At 35.9% G+C, this 16,219-nt stretch overlaps 2 protein-coding genes across 4 annotated transcripts; both read right to left on the bottom strand.

Annotated features, from left to right (window-relative positions):
• Nucleotides 1-1,226: 1,226 nt before the first annotated feature.
• LOC142548800 (uncharacterized) lies at nt 1,227-11,932 on the bottom strand. 3 transcript variants are annotated; one of them, XM_075657330.1, is made up of 18 exons: nt 11,581-11,932; nt 10,388-10,609; nt 8,937-9,032; nt 8,572-8,624; nt 8,356-8,458; nt 8,011-8,072; nt 6,639-6,768; nt 6,423-6,533; nt 5,968-6,044; nt 5,366-5,432; nt 4,225-4,290; nt 3,603-3,710; nt 3,345-3,475; nt 2,599-2,665; nt 2,433-2,500; nt 2,266-2,359; nt 1,998-2,068; nt 1,227-1,891 (listed from the first exon to the last, which is right to left on the bottom strand). In XM_075657330.1, the coding sequence occupies exons 1-18, from the start codon at nt 11,728-11,730 to the stop codon at nt 1,528-1,530; spliced, it is 2,040 nt and encodes a 679-aa protein (XP_075513445.1). In that variant the 5' UTR covers nt 11,731-11,932; the 3' UTR covers nt 1,227-1,527. The 3 variants fall into 3 exon arrangements, with proteins under 3 accessions (XP_075513445.1, XP_075513444.1, XP_075513446.1); XM_075657329.1 differs by having other exon boundaries at nt 8,011-8,084; nt 8,362-8,458; nt 11,581-11,931; XM_075657331.1 differs by lacking the exon at nt 11,581-11,932 and having other exon boundaries at nt 8,011-8,084; nt 8,362-8,458; nt 8,937-9,041.
• A 780-nt stretch (nt 11,933-12,712) lies between these two features.
• On the bottom strand, nt 12,713-15,294 carry LOC142548799 (ABC transporter G family member 1-like). The gene has a single exon (XM_075657328.1). The coding sequence runs from the start codon at nt 15,061-15,063 to the stop codon at nt 12,895-12,897; it is 2,169 nt and encodes a 722-aa protein (XP_075513443.1). The 5' UTR covers nt 15,064-15,294; the 3' UTR covers nt 12,713-12,894.
• Nucleotides 15,295-16,219: the final 925 nt, after the last annotated feature.

Raw genomic sequence — 16,219 nt, 5'->3', positions numbered from 1 at the left:
TAATTATAAGTTTTGTTTCTATGTTATGATAATAAAATAATGGTTATGATAAGTGGATAGTGGGGAAGAGAATGTGAAAAGTTTTTTAGTGTACAATTTATATTTTTGCATCTTATCTTAATTATTAAATATCTTAGCAATTCTATTAAAATTATCGAATATAGTTTCTATAAGGGATTAGTAAATAGAGTAAAGATTATGATAAAAATGAGCATGCCCGAATTTAGGGATGTAAATGAATCAAACGGTTTGCGAGCTATTCGAAGCTCGGCTCGATAAAAAGCTCGTTTGAGTTTGTTTGTTAATCATATCAAACCAAGCCCAAGCTCGATTTTGAGCTCGAAAATTTAATCAAATCAAGCTCAAGCCTAAGGATATTCGGCTCGTGAGCTCGCAAACATGTTTGATAATAGGCTCGCGAGCTCGAGCTCGGCTCGTTTAGGTGGCTTGTACTCGAGCTCGAGCTCAGCTCGTTTAGGTGGCTCGCAAACATGATTTTGGAAGGTTCAATAATATACTTATTTATGTTTTTTTTTTTTGCTCTTATTTGTGTCGTTTTGGTTATTTATGAATGAATTTACAATTTTATGTCTGATTTAAAATTAGTTTATAGATATATTTAATTTTAACAAGCTCGATTCAAACTCAAACTCGAGCTCAATTCTATGCTTATCAAGCTCGAAAACGAGACAAGCTCAAGTCAGGCTTGTTAAACATGTTAAACGAGCTATTAATGAATCAAGCTCGAGCCTGGCTTGATTAACATGCTAAACGAGCTTTTAACGAGCCGAGCTTGAGCCTGGCTTAATTAACATGCTAAACGAGTTTTTAACGAGCCGAGCTCGAGCTTTTAACAAGCTCAGTAATTTCAATACAAACCAAGCTCGAACCTGATAATAGAATCTCGAATCGAGCTCGAGCCTCAAACAATTTTAAACAAACCAAGCTCAAGCCTGATACTGTTTGATTTGGTTTGGATCATTTACCTCCCTACTCGAATTCCATTTGATTAATTTTTTTTACAAAAAAAAAAAATTAAATTAACACTTCTGACTTCATAAGATTTTTAGGCACAAACTAATATTTTTCACAGTTACTGGATTGGGTCTGCTCCAATAACCAAGACAGTTAGAGGGCCAGTGTGAAGGCCGAGTAAGCTGTCGATTGGGCTCAGGTTACCGTATGGGCCTGACAAAAGCAAGATAGAAGCACGACCCATCCAAAAAAAAAAAAAACAGAAGACATTTACATCTTCAGTATAACAAACTGCAACAAAAACAAGCATTTTTCATCTCAATACATTTATGAGATTGGAGCTTCAAAACAAAATACAAATAAATCAAAAAAAATCGACCTTTTGAAATTTATTTTACATTTTTAAATATACACAAAAGCTTGGACAACATGAAATGCATCAAGCATTAAAGTGAACTACAGCCAAAATACTGCTTGAGGAGCCCCGAACCATTCACCAAGATTTGAAAACTATGAGACAAAGCAGAGCATTGCCGTTGCATACGACGTCCATTATTTCCCAGACGAGCCCCCAGATCTCAACTCCCTCTCGAGCTCGTCAAATTCCCACTCACCGATTTCTTCGGTCGAGTAATCATGATGAACCTTGCCAAATTCTGACTCCAGCTTTTCCAATTCTGCTTCGGTGTCAAGCAAGTGCTCTGGCTTCACAGGAGGCTTCTGGCCCTCAGCTCCAAGTGCCTCTGAAGTTTGGTCCGTGGGTTGTGGAACATTTTCTTTTAACTTATCACGAGGAGATGCATCTGACTCTTTAGTGGGGTTCTCGATTTCCAAATTAGGTCTCTCGATGGACTCGAATTCCTGTCTTAGCTTCTCAATATTGTCGAATAGCTCTTTAACTTTAGGATTCTCTTTACTGAACCGTCCAAAACAAGAAATTTAGAGATGGTATACAAAATTTTTGGGGGGGGGGGGGGGGGGGGGGGGGTAATGGGATGATACAACAATTTTGAGGATAAGACCTGGAAATTTTTCCTTGTTGAGCATAAAACTGCTCTCTCATGTTGTCCACTACGCTGAAAGTAGTTATGATCTGCAAAACATGAGACAACTTCCGTAAATGTTATTAAGTGGTGAATGTCTTGGCATCTCTCTTTTTTTTATATAAAAGCACTCCCAGGGCGGTTGATTAAAAATAAGAGATACTAATGTTGGTAGGCCGTTCTCAGTTTTACATATTTGGATTATGCAAAGACGACGACTCATAAATACAGGGAGCATTGCTTTTACCTTAGCTTCATAATCAAGGTATTCCTCCTCCAGATTTCTCCTTGGATTCAAAATTTTTGAATTGTCCATTTCTGCATCAGTAGTTAGTGCTGACCTGTAAAGGAAAAAAAGGCACTCTGGTCGAACTTGGAACCATAATACACTGCAAACATAACTTGAGGCAGTACCCTTGAGTTAAGGTCTTTAAATTCTCGACATATTTCGCAATGCGATCAATAGGATATCTCAACACTTTCTGCACAAGAAAAAGAGTGTCAAAGAGAGTATAATTCAGACAACAGAACTGGAAAGATATTTGGCTCAAGCGTCATCTAAGGGGAGACTAATAGGCACCTCGTAAGAAGAGAGAAGCTGAGTAACCAAGTTTATAAAGTAATCTTCATGTCTCTCCAGTTCAGCACTTTAAAACGAAGTAATTAAATTAGTATCTATATAACTTCCAAGTTTAAATATTCGGACAGAGAGAATAGAACTTTCACAAGACTATAGCATGATGAAATACGAAAAGTTGCAGAACAAAAGCTTAAACCTGTACCTACCAATCTACCATCTTATAAAGCATAAGGAACTTAGAGTAACAACTTTTAGGGTGATGGCACAATTTTAAAAAATTCCATAAGTACTCTTCTCAAATTACAAAAATTATTTCATTTCATTTAACAAAAAATATCATAAAAGTCTACCATTAGTAAATTTGTAATTCGACTATGACTACCATATCTCATTCATTTTCCCATCCTTTTAGAATTAATGAATATCTTTGTCTATACTTTTGAATTTTTAAATTAAATAATCATATCATTCCTAACATTTTAAAAAAAATTTATTATAAAAATCATATATTTAAAAATAACAAAATATTACATTTTAAAATAACTATCCTACTTAATTATTAACAGTCTCATAAAAAATCATTTTTGGAGTTTAGTTTCAATATGATTTCTAGATTCGTTACATAAAAACTATAACACAAAAAAACTAATGAAATGCATGCATTTTGTGTCAAGATCTACTGTGAAAAATTAAAGTTTAACGCTATTGGTCCAAAAAGCAAATGCTCTCAAGGTTCAGAAACATACTTCGTGTCCTTCTCCTTGGACTCGGTATATGAACACTGAAGAGACCAAGCATCCTCCAAAAAATTGATCCAAGTAACAAGAACATTTACTTCAGCATGACATGAGTTGATGGATCTTGATAGCTCATCTTCCTACAAAGTTGTAAAGACGTATATAATGTCCAACCAAATATTTGGAAGGGAAAATCAAACCAAGAGGTACACACAAACTTTACACACGCGGAGGAAAACATGGTAATTGCTAAACAAGATGGTAGACCTTAGTTTTTAGATGGGCGACAATCTGATCATTTGCTTCGAAGAATTTATCCCTCTCTTCCATTACATTGCGAAAACGAGCTTGAGCGGCAGATAAGGAGATATTAACCTTAGTCAATAAAATAATTCCCACTTATTATTCATAAAGAAAATGTATCATTAGGAAAAAACGTCAATAGTCTTAGTACTTAGAGATAACATGATAAACGCCATCTTGAATTCCAGCAGATTATGGATGAAACAATCAAAACCAATCAAAACATCATAGTAAGTGAATTACAAATGCACAGACCTAAGCCAGACGTAATTTTTCACTTGCAAACACACACCTTTTCTACCAAAAAGGCTACAACATTTAACTTCACTACAAGAAACTAACCTTTAAAAGAAAGTACAACATAAATCATGAAATTAAATAGCTAATGAAAACGAAGATCATTTTTTATGAGGAAAATAAGATCTAGACCTTTTTCAATTCAGCTTCAAGTTCATTTCTCTGTTTCTCAAGACCGGACAGTCAAATACACTTGAGAATGTCATTTTTTAAAAAATAGTGTTTGATCGATGTTATTTGCTCACTACCTCTAAACAGTGTCTTTTTATAAGGAAAACAAGATCTAAACCTTTTTCAATTCAGCTTCAAGTTCATTTCTCTGTTTCTCAAGACCAGATATATCAGCTGCTAGTTCCTGAAAAAGAACAATAGGCAAAACGATTCGGTGAAGCAATCACACTCTGCACAAACCAACTCATGGAAAAATACATCATAGAGAATAATGTTTCTAATCATTAACATGTTACTCTCTTACTAGCTAGCAAGCAGGAAAACACAATAATTACAAGGTCCAAGGCCATATCAAACATCAGAAATGGATCTGTAGAATTGGATAGTAGGCCAGATGAAATTTTTTGCATTGGATAGTAGGCCAGATGAAAATTTTCGCATCATTTTTTAATGTCCAGGGAACTCTATTTTATGCCTTTAGTGACACGAAAAAATACCTTTTTTTCCTTTAATATCTGATGGTATCAGACTTTCAGTGCACTACACTGAGAAAGGAAAACTTCTCTCATCCTGCACATGGGCCATAATGAAACAAAGGAAGCTACCATAATTACATCTTCCAAGACTATACCCCACATATTATTCTATCATACCTTCTCTAACCCATCCTATCATCTCGTCCTATTAAATTGATATAGAACTTTAATATATACACTTTGCACAGGCATAAAGTGAACTATCAGGACCATTGATCAGTCAAGCTAGAAAGTCAGATGCTAGCAGCGAAGAAGTGAACGCCTCAAACATCATCAAATTTCAGGCATCGGCACCTCATGGTGTGATCTAATGCAATCCATCTATCTTTGAAGGAATTATTCATTTAGCATCCGGCAGGAAGAATTTACTTACTTAAATACAGAATAAATATATCATACCATGGCGCGAACAGAGAAGGGTAATAACACACAGACATGTAAAGAATATTTCTACAAAGTTGATGAATCTTATTTTCTCGACAAATCTTAAGTCAGAAAAGAAATTCCAAAAAGTAATAGATTGCCTCATTTTCTTTTTGCCTTATGATAACAGTTCCTCGATGATAAATGTGAAAGCATTTTCATTACCGTTAGTAAAAACTAACATGTTTCTAGTGTTTTTGTTAATCTTATAATCTAAAATGACAGAAATGAGCTTTCTAATTTGATTTTCTAGACTTCTGCCCAGCAGGAAAAAAATAACATTCTGTAGGGAGGATATACCTTTTCTATATCACTAACTTCACTAGCTCTGCTCACACGGAATTTTAGCGCCTCTTCTTTCTGAACTCTGCAAAAAGTCAAGGAAACCATTGATTCAAACAGTAATAACCCAAAGCCATCAAATAAAACAAACCATCGAGGGGTTGATATGTTTTGGTAATGGTATTTAACTAGCATCAGGGTACATATTCCACTAACCCTGAGTGTAGCATAACAATAGTATGGTTGTTACAATAATTGCAAAAATAACTGCACCAAATAGATTAAACTAGACTTAATTCCATGTTTCCTCCGTAATTAGGATTTAGGCACATGCTTAACTGAATGCCTGCTCCTTGCCCTAAAACTGAAAGTCTTGTACACCTCATTGTGCCTGGAGCAAGCCGTGTGACTATAGATAACATCATCTGATCATCATATTATCATAACATGAAAAACCCATATACAATAAGGCAAACAATTAAGCAATAAGAGAGAGAAACATAGATAAACAACAATTCTAATTGAATAGCAAGATACAATCATTAAAAACATCTCAGCCACCTATTTGGAACTTTTATATAAAAAAAAATGGATTGCACATATTTTCTTATGAAGGGAACCTGTGATCAACTATGCGCTTCTCAGATTTCGCCGAGGAGCTGGAAAGAGATTCCGATAAGACTTTTAACTTATCAACCTGCCAGTGCTAAGAAGACTAATTTAGACATGCAAACAAAAAGTTGAATTAAGAATTTTTAGAAATCTAGGTGCAAATCCCAATGAAAATTATTCCAAGCATGTGTAGATGTCAAGTGTCAAACAAAAGCAACAACAAGGTGAAGCAGCATCTGATAAATATACTTTTAAAACTAGTGCGGGAAGGGATAATGTACCTAAAAAATTAAAAAGGAGAGCGACCTGTTATATATAAAATAATTAAAACAATTTCAAAGCAAACTGATGAAAATGGAAACCAGAAGATGCCCCATTCAACCTTATCTAAGACCATGAACAAGATGCAATGAAAAGGAGACAGACATTGTTTAGCAGAAGGTGCAGTATACAAACATTGTACCTTCTGCGCATGAATTTCAGTTGTATCTCCAAATTTAAGAGCCTTCTTTTTCAGTAGGAGCCCTTCCAACCTGGAACAAGCTCTGATATGTGCAAGTGCCTCTTTTAGACCCTAAAGGGAAAATAAGTAACAAGACAAACATATGAACTTCCAGTCCTCAAAAAGATGCTATCAAATATTTTATCAAAGAAAATGGGTGGGCATGGCCAAGTTTACTTCTATTGTCAGAGAAATGTCCTCTTTATAGTTTGTTTCATGACCATCACCAAGGCCATCACCAAGATGCCTATGTGATACTTTTAGTTCATCAAGTTGTTTCTTCAAGGTGGAAACTTCGGCATCAATTCTGCGTGCAGGCACACAGACAACCAAAAAGTGAGAAAAAATCTTATTTTGCTGTTTGAAATCATCACTATGCTCTTTCCTCTGCAACAAATGTTAATATTTGGTCAAGGGTAGCTAGGGTCTATGTCAATTGGCTAAAACCAAATAACATGCAGTTCAAGCTCAGTACAAAGCTTTTAACAAACTGAAAATTAGCTTGAGTCGAGTTTGATCTTTCATCATGCCGATCTCAAAAAAGTCCTAATTGCAAGAAAGCAAGTCAGGTAATAAAAGTTAATGTTTCAAGATCTATTTTTTTGAAAAAAAAAATCAAATTGTCAAGTCAGGTATGATAACTACCAAATAACATGAAGACTTGAGAGTTCTAGCAGCAACATGGAGCCATATTCTACTAACCACGTGTGAGCAATAATTTTCATATTTTTTACTGAGGTTTAGTTCTCCGAAGCAAATGCTCTTTTCACATTATTGACATGTGACAATTGGTAGTCAACATTCGATGCTGCGTTAAGCAGTGATTATTCACCACAGAGATAGAAGAGAGCATAGTTGTCGATAGCCCTCGTAGCCCTCGCTATAGCGAATAACGTGGCGAAGCGACACCACATCGCTATGGACAGCTACGCGCCATGGACTTTGCAATAGCGCTCGCTATCCTCGCTATTGGCACTATAGCGACAATCGCAATAGCTGAAATAGCGACGCTATTGCAAAACGAAGCTACATGCTTATTTTTTTGTCTTTTTTTTCTAATTTTGGCTTTTTTGGCATGTACTTACTTAGGTTTTTGCTGAAAATTATATTTTTCTGCATTTCTTGTTTTATTTTTGTGTCTTATATGATATTTCAATGAAAAAACTTGAAATAATTTCAGGTTTTAGTATTTTACAATTAAAGTTGATAGAATATTATGCTGGAAATTAAGATTTTTGAATTGATGTTACTATATGTTATATATCATAAATTTATATACTTATGTCGCTTTACTTTTAAATAACCCTTGCTACACTATTCGCTATGCGCTATAGCCACGGGCAACCTTTGCGCTACGGGGCGCTATGCGCGATTGACAACTATGGAAGAGAGATAACAGCCATGGAAGAAATTAAGTAAAATTAAGTTAAACAGAACTCTGCTTTCATACGAACCGTAGACTCCCACGACACACCAATTTACAATTTTGAAGGGCACGGGTACAAAAGTATAGGAGAAGGAAGATAAAAAACGGAGTGTTCTCTAATACCTTCCAATATCAGCATTGATTTTCAACCCTGTTATGGCCCCTTCTGCAAACTGAAGCAATTCCTCCCTTTTCACCTACCACAATTACAACTTACTCATCAACCAGTTAATCACTTCAAATGACATTGGATGCAATCCTAAGTCATGACTTACACTCAGGGATCATATTCTAATGATCAAATTAAAGGTCTCATTTCAATCGTCATTAATAAAACACTGGAGCACAAAGTACAGCTGGATTTATCAATCACAGAGCGAGATGACGAATTTAATGGTCAAAATTTGCAAACATCATCCTTCTAAGTTATTAGCATTGGTATGTGAAAAAAGATATAATAGTTTCAACCCGCACCAATACTTCATCTTCGTAGCTGGAAAAAACTTTTGCAAGATCCTGAATGCTGCTCACTATAGCGTTATGCACTTCTTTCCCTCCCGTGAGACATAAACTGTAAGAAGAGAAGGAAAGTAGAAATATCACACAAATTAATATTTCACCTCATGTTCTCTAAGGGTAAAGCTGGGACCCATAAAGCATAATCTTGGATCATGAAACACTAACCCAAATAATTCAAGGAGCAAAGGAACTTCATCTTCCTTCGGTGCTTCGAGAATCTAAATCACATAAAAGTTGACCAACTCCGGAATTACAATTTATACACATCTCAAATGCTTTGAACAAAAACATATTAACATAGACAATCAAGAAACAGTTGAATTTCTAAAATTTGTAATTAATTAATTTGCCAGGACAATTTAATTGCTGCAACTTATATCTTGAGCGTTTCTTGCAATCCCAAAAGGGTGAAAGTGCCGTGCCGTGCCGTAACATGAACAGTTCACCCAAACAAAAGCATGAAATTATTAGTTATGAAGAATAAAATAATCAATTTCCAGACAAAAAAATTAGATATATCATTCACCTACCATACAAATTGATATTCCCTCTAAAGCCTGGCTGTAGAGAAAGACTTCACGAAAAGTCATCGGCTCACCCCCCATGTCTGAATCATAAAACAATACCTGTCAATGCTGCAATAAATTAGGAGCAGAAACAATAAAAACTTCAAGATCAAGACATATATAGTCAAATACAGATTAATCAAGGGATTTCAATCTTAAAAACCTAGTACTAAACATGTCATCAGACACATCATCACTTGCTAATAAGTAATAAGTCAAAAATATTTAGCTTCATCACTATACTAATAGTCACCAACATTTAGCCACTCCGGCCATCAGGAATAACTAACTATATTTTAATCACAAAATAATAATCAATCCTTTACAAATTTTTCTCATATTTATTCAAAAAGGAAGTAAACAGGTATGAAGTTCCAATTTAACGTTTAACAAGAAGGCTAAAGAGCTGGGGTAACTATACAAAAGTTTTAAAACCAAAAAAATCTTTGACAAAAAATCAGATAAATAATAAATTAATCGTGACAACTACTCTAGTAACAGATACTCAATGCATACACCAGCAACAAAAATTGTGAAACAACAAAAACTGTAGTTCTGAAGGAGAAAATGACTGGAAGTTCAGCGCCACTTAGAATTCAGTAAGCAAGAACAAAATGGTTGATAAAATGCATAAATCGAAAGTTTTGATTAAAAAGATGAAATGTGGAAGGAAATCTACGGCAGCCAAGTAATCATTATTTCTAAATCAGGACTATGAGAAGAGAGTCTACCTGACTCATAAAAGAAATCAACAGGCCTCTTTTATACGCGAGAAAATTTATACTATGAAACAAAGGTGTACAATTGAAATTAACTTGCACAAATGTTCCAAGAGTACAAGGAAATAGCATGCTCAATCCACGACCTTGGCATTTTTCAAGATTTGTAATTTAGTGCTATAGAAGAGCATAAAAGTGGAAGGGGCAAACACTTATGCAAACAATAACAAGGTCCTACATGGGGGGTTAAAAAAAATTATTTCGCCTTGGCCCTATGTCCATCTCATCCAAATCAGGGTTTCTTGATGTACTGAATGAAGCCTTTATTGCTGCTAAAATAGGATTAGCATCTATACACACACTTATTGGAGATTTTCTGGGTTCATAATTTGCATATTAAAGATAAAAATCAAATCTTAAAACTAGCATCTGACATTTGAAGTTTACCTAAGTATTTCATGCAAGCATGGAGGAATCAATAAGGGTATTTGGTGTTTCTCCACTTTCAGAAATTGTCACTTCATCTAAACATATTACCGAAGATGTAAGTGGTAAGACACCTATGCAGTAAGTGTGCCACTTGCAATTTCAGTGTCAGATGAAGTACAAGAGCAGATAAGCTAGAACAAAGAGTGAACACATTTCACTCATTGCAGTAGAACAAATAAAGTACAAGTGTGGAATCACTGGACTGACCATTGATTGTCTTCTTGGACTCTCCTTTGACTCGTCAGAAAGCTGATTGAGCTCGTTGATCTTTTCTTTGTCTTCAGATGATGTTCCAGACTTGCTCTCAATGGCTTTAAGTATAGCTAGCCATCTCCTCATCAATTCAGCTCTCTCGGCTCCTCTACAAGAAATAGAGGCCTCTTCTAACCTTTTCACTGCCTGTTTAAAGCTTTTGAAATTCCGACCACCCTGATGAGAACAAGTAAAAAATCTACCAAATGAATAGAGGTCGAAAATAAAAGACATAATAAATATATAAAAGAACCCCCTTAACTCAACAGCCAATGTTTTTCCTTCAGAGTTGGGCTGGTATACGCCATACAATTTAGTTTCTAAATTTAAAGCTCTGAAGATCCCACCACCAAAAATGGAAAATAAGTTTTCTATCATATTATGAGCAAAAAAGAAAAACTTCGCCAACCATTCAATAAGAGAATAGAAGTTCTTTAAAATATAGATGAGGCAAATCTCAACTCTATAAACACCCCAACAGCCAAATATTATCACACAAAGTCAATACTCACAAACAAAAAATAATATATTATACTTCACCTCCACCTTCAGTTCTATACATTATCACATGAACTCTTCAGTAAAGGACGCTGCTAACAGACCCTAACATGACAAGAAAACCAAAAAGTATTTCAATTATAAGAAAAACACATTTAAATTCTGTTCAGGACAAGTTTCCACAACCTATTTCATCCAAATCCAATTATTCGAAATCATCGACCCAAAAGTCCTTTCAACCCAAAATTAAAATCAAGAACAATGAGACTGGGTAAGCTTCTCCATTTGTTATTAATCAACCACTCACTTACTCAACATTGTTGGGTAGCAAATATTCAAGAAAGTTTATATAGTTACATTCCACATTTCCACTCAAAGATGTATTCACAAAAATTCCAAGAGGCCTACTCTCTAAAAGTAAGTAGTTTCACAAAATCAAAAAGCAAAAAAATATAAAAACTTTTGCCATTTCTCTGTGAACATTGCTATGTACATTAGGCAAAACCCCAGCAAACGGTCAGTGATATGTAACTACGTTTCAACATTCCAAAAAGAACACACACCAACGAGCCTCTAGATCAACTCCGTTATACTATGTGAAATTGAAGAGAAAAAATAAATAAAGCGAGAGAATAAATCAGAAAACTTACCATGCGATCTTGGATGAGTTTGGCACCCTCGGCAACAGCTTGACCGGCATGATGAACAACAGAATCCGCGTAGCTTCTTACAGTGCGAGTAAGATTGTTCTTGTTGCCCACCTCCACCGCCTTGTTCACCGCCGATCGCAGCCACGACATTTCGTCGACGAATACCGATTATAGAGTTCAATTCCTAATGCGGAATAACCAGTTGTCCTCGCAACACAGAGACTACGTGCTGATAGGTCGCAATATGATTGTACTTTTAGGGTTTTCCACCGATTCGCCGGAGACTAATTGCTCTTTGTTTTGCTTATTACCATCTTGCGTTGAAATTCTTGCTCGGTTACTTCCGCTTCGAAGGAATTAATATGGGCTAGAAATTACAATTTAGTCCTAAAGGTTATATTTGTTTGACTTGTAGTCCTTACTTTTTTCCGGCACTCTTTTTTTTTTTTTTAATAAGTGTTATTAGATAAGTTTTTTTAAAAAAGAATTAATAAGTAGTTATAAAATATAATAGCATACACTGAACTGTATATTTTCTATATAATTGTTCAATAATTTATTATAACTTTTAAATTTTATTTTAGATATTATGTAATAACTTGTCGAAATCAATTTGTATAAAGACAAATAAGATTTTAAATAATTTTGATAAGTAATTCATCAATCGTAGTCACATAAGTGATAACCGTTAAAATGACATTCAACTAGTAGATATATTGTACATTCATCATATGATAGCTAAGTGATTAACGACTGTTTTTTTCGTTGCAAAATCCGTCGCTAAACATAAATTTTTTTTGTAGTGCATGTCTTAGTATTAACACTGACGTGGACAAAGTTGATTACAGCATATCACTGTAACATATCATTTTTCTAAAAATTTCCTAAAATAACACAATTTATTTTCATTTTTACTATGTTTTCAGCTACAAATATGTAGCACTGAAAATGCATATTATACCCATTTTATTGCATAAAATTGAGTTATACATTTTAATCTCGATGAAATAAAATCAGAAAAAAATTGTAAATTTATTTAGTCAAAATCCTTTTGTCAGGTCGGGTTAACAAAAATATTGTAAAATTATATTATTTAAACGTAAAAAGAATTGTAAAGAAACCATCAAACAAATAAATTACAAAAATTTACAGTATTGAATATCACTACTGAAAAAACACATCAATTACATTCATTAATTGTCTAGAAAATTATACAAAATTCCCAACTTTTTTTTTGAAAAAAAAAAAAGCACAGATCATAGAACTTAATCCACAGTGGAAACGAACAATACCAAATTATTAAATTCCAAATACTTACCTTCTCTTGTTCTTACTCCCAACCAACAAGGACAAGTAGAACAAAACCCTGAAAAAGAAACCCCAAGCCACGGTAACCCACAGACAATCCCATTTGCTAAGATCATTCACCCCTTGCTGCTGCAATATATCCGCCCCCGTGGTCACGCATGTGTTGGTGCTGATCTTGATCCCCAGTGTGCTGCTCAGGCTATTCAAAAGCTTCACTTTCAAAGCATTCGGCAATGTCCCTAAAGGGGTGCTATCGAATATTTGGATCCCACGCATGAAGCACTTTATCTTATCCTCAAACTCGTTCTGCAGGACACCCTCGTAGGGGTATTTTACGAGGGATAAGTAGTGGAACCATATCCAGTATGGTGGGATTCGGTCTCGGTTGATGAAAAAGCCGCTGAAGAGTAGAAAGTATGCTAAAATGGCTACAACAATGGTGTATCCTAGCATGACATGTGGGACGACACCGGATAAGAATGTTACAAAGGAACTTCCGGCCCAAAAGGAGGCGAAGATTATCAAGAAGTAGAAGAGGAAACTGCCGTCGAGTCCGACTGCCCAGAAAGTAATGGCAGCAAAGGCTAAGGAGAGAAATAATAGTGATGGAAGTGATACTAGGGAGTGGGATAAAACGTAGGATGATCTTCTGTAAGCATTGTACGCTGTTTCACGCATGAATATGTACCTTTCTTGGAGGAAAACGGGGAGAGCATCGGCGCAGGTGTAGAAAGTTGTGGACATGGCGAATGCGAAGAAACCGAGTCTCTCTTGGACCCCTTTGGGGGAGTTGTCGAGTCTCCAAAACATGGTGGCGAGGATGAATCCTGTCACCACGACAGCGCAGAGACGAACCATGAAAAGCTCGGGCAATCTTCTTGAATTTGTGAATGATCTTTTGGAGAGTACAGCTAGCTCAATCCACAATGGATTTGCAAATTTGGAGACCATTGATGTGGGGTTACTTGTGCCGTTTGCGCCTGCTCCGGAAACTAGCTTTCCTCTTGAAATACTGGCACTGATTGCTTCTTTCAGTGAAAGATTGACGGATCCATTTGGCTCTGGGATTGGTTCAGAATTTCTTGATGACCTTCTGAACGTTTGCCAAGATCTGTTGAATTCAACGAGGGACTTTGTTCCACCTGGTGATCCTTCAAGTTCACGAATCAAATCGAGTGCGAACTCGGTTCGATTCTCATTGTCTGGTATGGGGTGGCCAAAATCTGAGAAAAACAGTGGCAAATTGGAGGGAGAGCCACTGTATACAGTCTGCCCGCGTGACAAAAAGATCATTTTGTCCAATAATCCAAGAATCCGATAACTCGGCTGGTGTATGGACATTATCACCACACTCCCACTCTGTGCAATTCTCTGCAGTACTTTCACCACCATGAAAGCGCTGGTTGAATCCAACCCGGACGTGGGCTCATCAAGAAACAACAATATGGGGTCGTGGATGATGTCGATTCCGATAGAAACCCGCCGCCGCTCGCCTCCGGAGACTCCCCGATGGCCCTCATCCCCAATGACAGTCTTGGCGGCGTTTCTTAGCCCAAGCTGATCGACTAACGTCTGGACTCGGAGTTTTTTCTTGGATTTGGAAAGGTTTCTTGGTAACCTGAACTCCGCAGCAAACATGAGGGTTTCTTCAACTGTGAGCATGGGAAACAAAAGATCATCTTGCATTACATATGCAGAAATCACTTTCAGCATTCTTGACTCTAATACTTCACCGTTAAGCCTGACAGAGCCTTTTAAACTTCCCTTCGCCATACGATTCGCGAGTGCATCGATGAGGGTCGATTTTCCCGAGCCTGAGGCACCCATAACCGCCATTATCTCACCGTCACGAGCCTCCCCGGAGATGTTATTCAGAAGGGTTTTCGTCCCACCTTCTCCACGGCGGAGGAGGGAGCACTTCCGGCTGACTTTGACACTGTAACTAAGATTACTGAACGTAAGCAGAAACGGAAGAGCGCGAGGCTCCATGCTCATTTCCACAACCTGATGCACCGGCGTTTCGTCCCCCGTGACCTCCTTCCTCACATCGCCAACGCACTTCAAAAGCTGTCCCAGCGTCGGGGAGGCGGCGGCGCGTGGCATCTCATCCGAGCGGCTGTAAAACGCCATGGTTTCTTGAACAAGTTCATTCTCTGTTGAGACAACTCTTGACATTGGAATCAATGGAAGGAAAGAACAAGAATCCGGCTGGTTACAAGTAGGTCAAGAGTTGTGGAACGACAAAAACAAAGAAATTTTAAACAAGAATTATAAATGCAAACCAAATCCAACTGTATGAATTGATTTGTGCTTCTCTAGGAAAGGAAAAGGTGTTGGACATGTAAACCAGCTTTTAATACAAATTATCCCACTCGGGACTCTGCATGCAATGGAGATATATAACAAGAAATGTACAAAAGTGTGAATGGTTTTAATTATGCCACGATTGTCAACAAATTATTAATGGGATTTTATTTGGGTACATATTTTAATTAAATTTAATTTAATTAATGTCCCATTACAAAAATATAATTTGATTACTGTTTATAGAAACATAATCGTGGGAAAGAAGATTTTGAGGTTGATTAATAGTAGGTATAAAAATTTATTGGACGAAGAATGATAGACGTGAGAGGTGACCTACTACACCTCCTAATCATTTTATCCACACGTCTTATTATTTACATAAACCAAAAAGAAAGAAATGCTATAAGTAGGTAAGGATGGTAATCTGCTGTTTATTCAAATTTATAAAGAATATGATTAGACAAATACTTTCTTTCCCGAGTTTGAAATTCGGGTGAACTTAATTACCTTGTATGTTGAGCTACTTAACTTCTAGCCATAAAAGTCTTCTCTTAATTTTTGTACAAAACGACTCTTGAGAAGAATAAAATGTATTTTTATTAAGTTATGAAGAAGTTTCTGTTATTTACATGTTATATTATATGATGATGACGAGTAGTTTTTATTATTCAACAACACAATAATTTACTCATAATTAAGATCATACACGATTAACCCTTATACCTAATGTGGCATCCATCTCCCTCTTAAATTTTTCCACGAACTCATATATATTTAGTTTTTACATGTCCGGAAAAAATATATACACACACACTATTTATTTCCTAAAAATTTTGGAATTTCAAATTTCATCTCCTACGCAATACTCATTCAGATTCATAATGCAGGCATAAACTTATCATTATAAGAAGAATTATTTGAGTTGAAAATTTAAATTTTGTATTTATGATATGATTAAAAACCACCACCAAACTTTTTTTTAACTCCACCTTCGTTTTAACCCGTATACAATGATCTCGTGCTT

This window comes from Primulina tabacum, chromosome 6, assembly GCF_025594145.1.
Source record: "Primulina tabacum isolate GXHZ01 chromosome 6, ASM2559414v2, whole genome shotgun sequence".
In the NCBI taxonomy this organism is placed as follows: domain Eukaryota; kingdom Viridiplantae; phylum Streptophyta; class Magnoliopsida; order Lamiales; family Gesneriaceae; genus Primulina; species Primulina tabacum.
This window is presented reverse-complemented; position numbering and strand designations above follow the sequence as displayed.

Coding starts and splice junctions, on each gene's coding strand:
- LOC142548800 (XM_075657329.1), bottom strand. CDS start 11,730: ATGTCGTGGCTGCGATCGGCGGTGAACAAGGCGGTGGAGGTGGGCAAC. Junction 6,534..6,638: donor ACATTTCTCTGACAATAGAA/GTAAACTTGGCC, acceptor TTTTCCCTTTAG/GGTCTAAAAGAGGCACTTGC. Junction 2,501..2,598: donor AGCTTCTCTCTTCTTACGAG/GTGCCTATTAGT, acceptor TTTCTTGTGCAG/AAAGTGTTGAGATATCCTAT.
- LOC142548799 (XM_075657328.1), bottom strand. CDS start 15,063: ATGTCAAGAGTTGTCTCAACAGAGAATGAACTTGTTCAAGAAACCATG.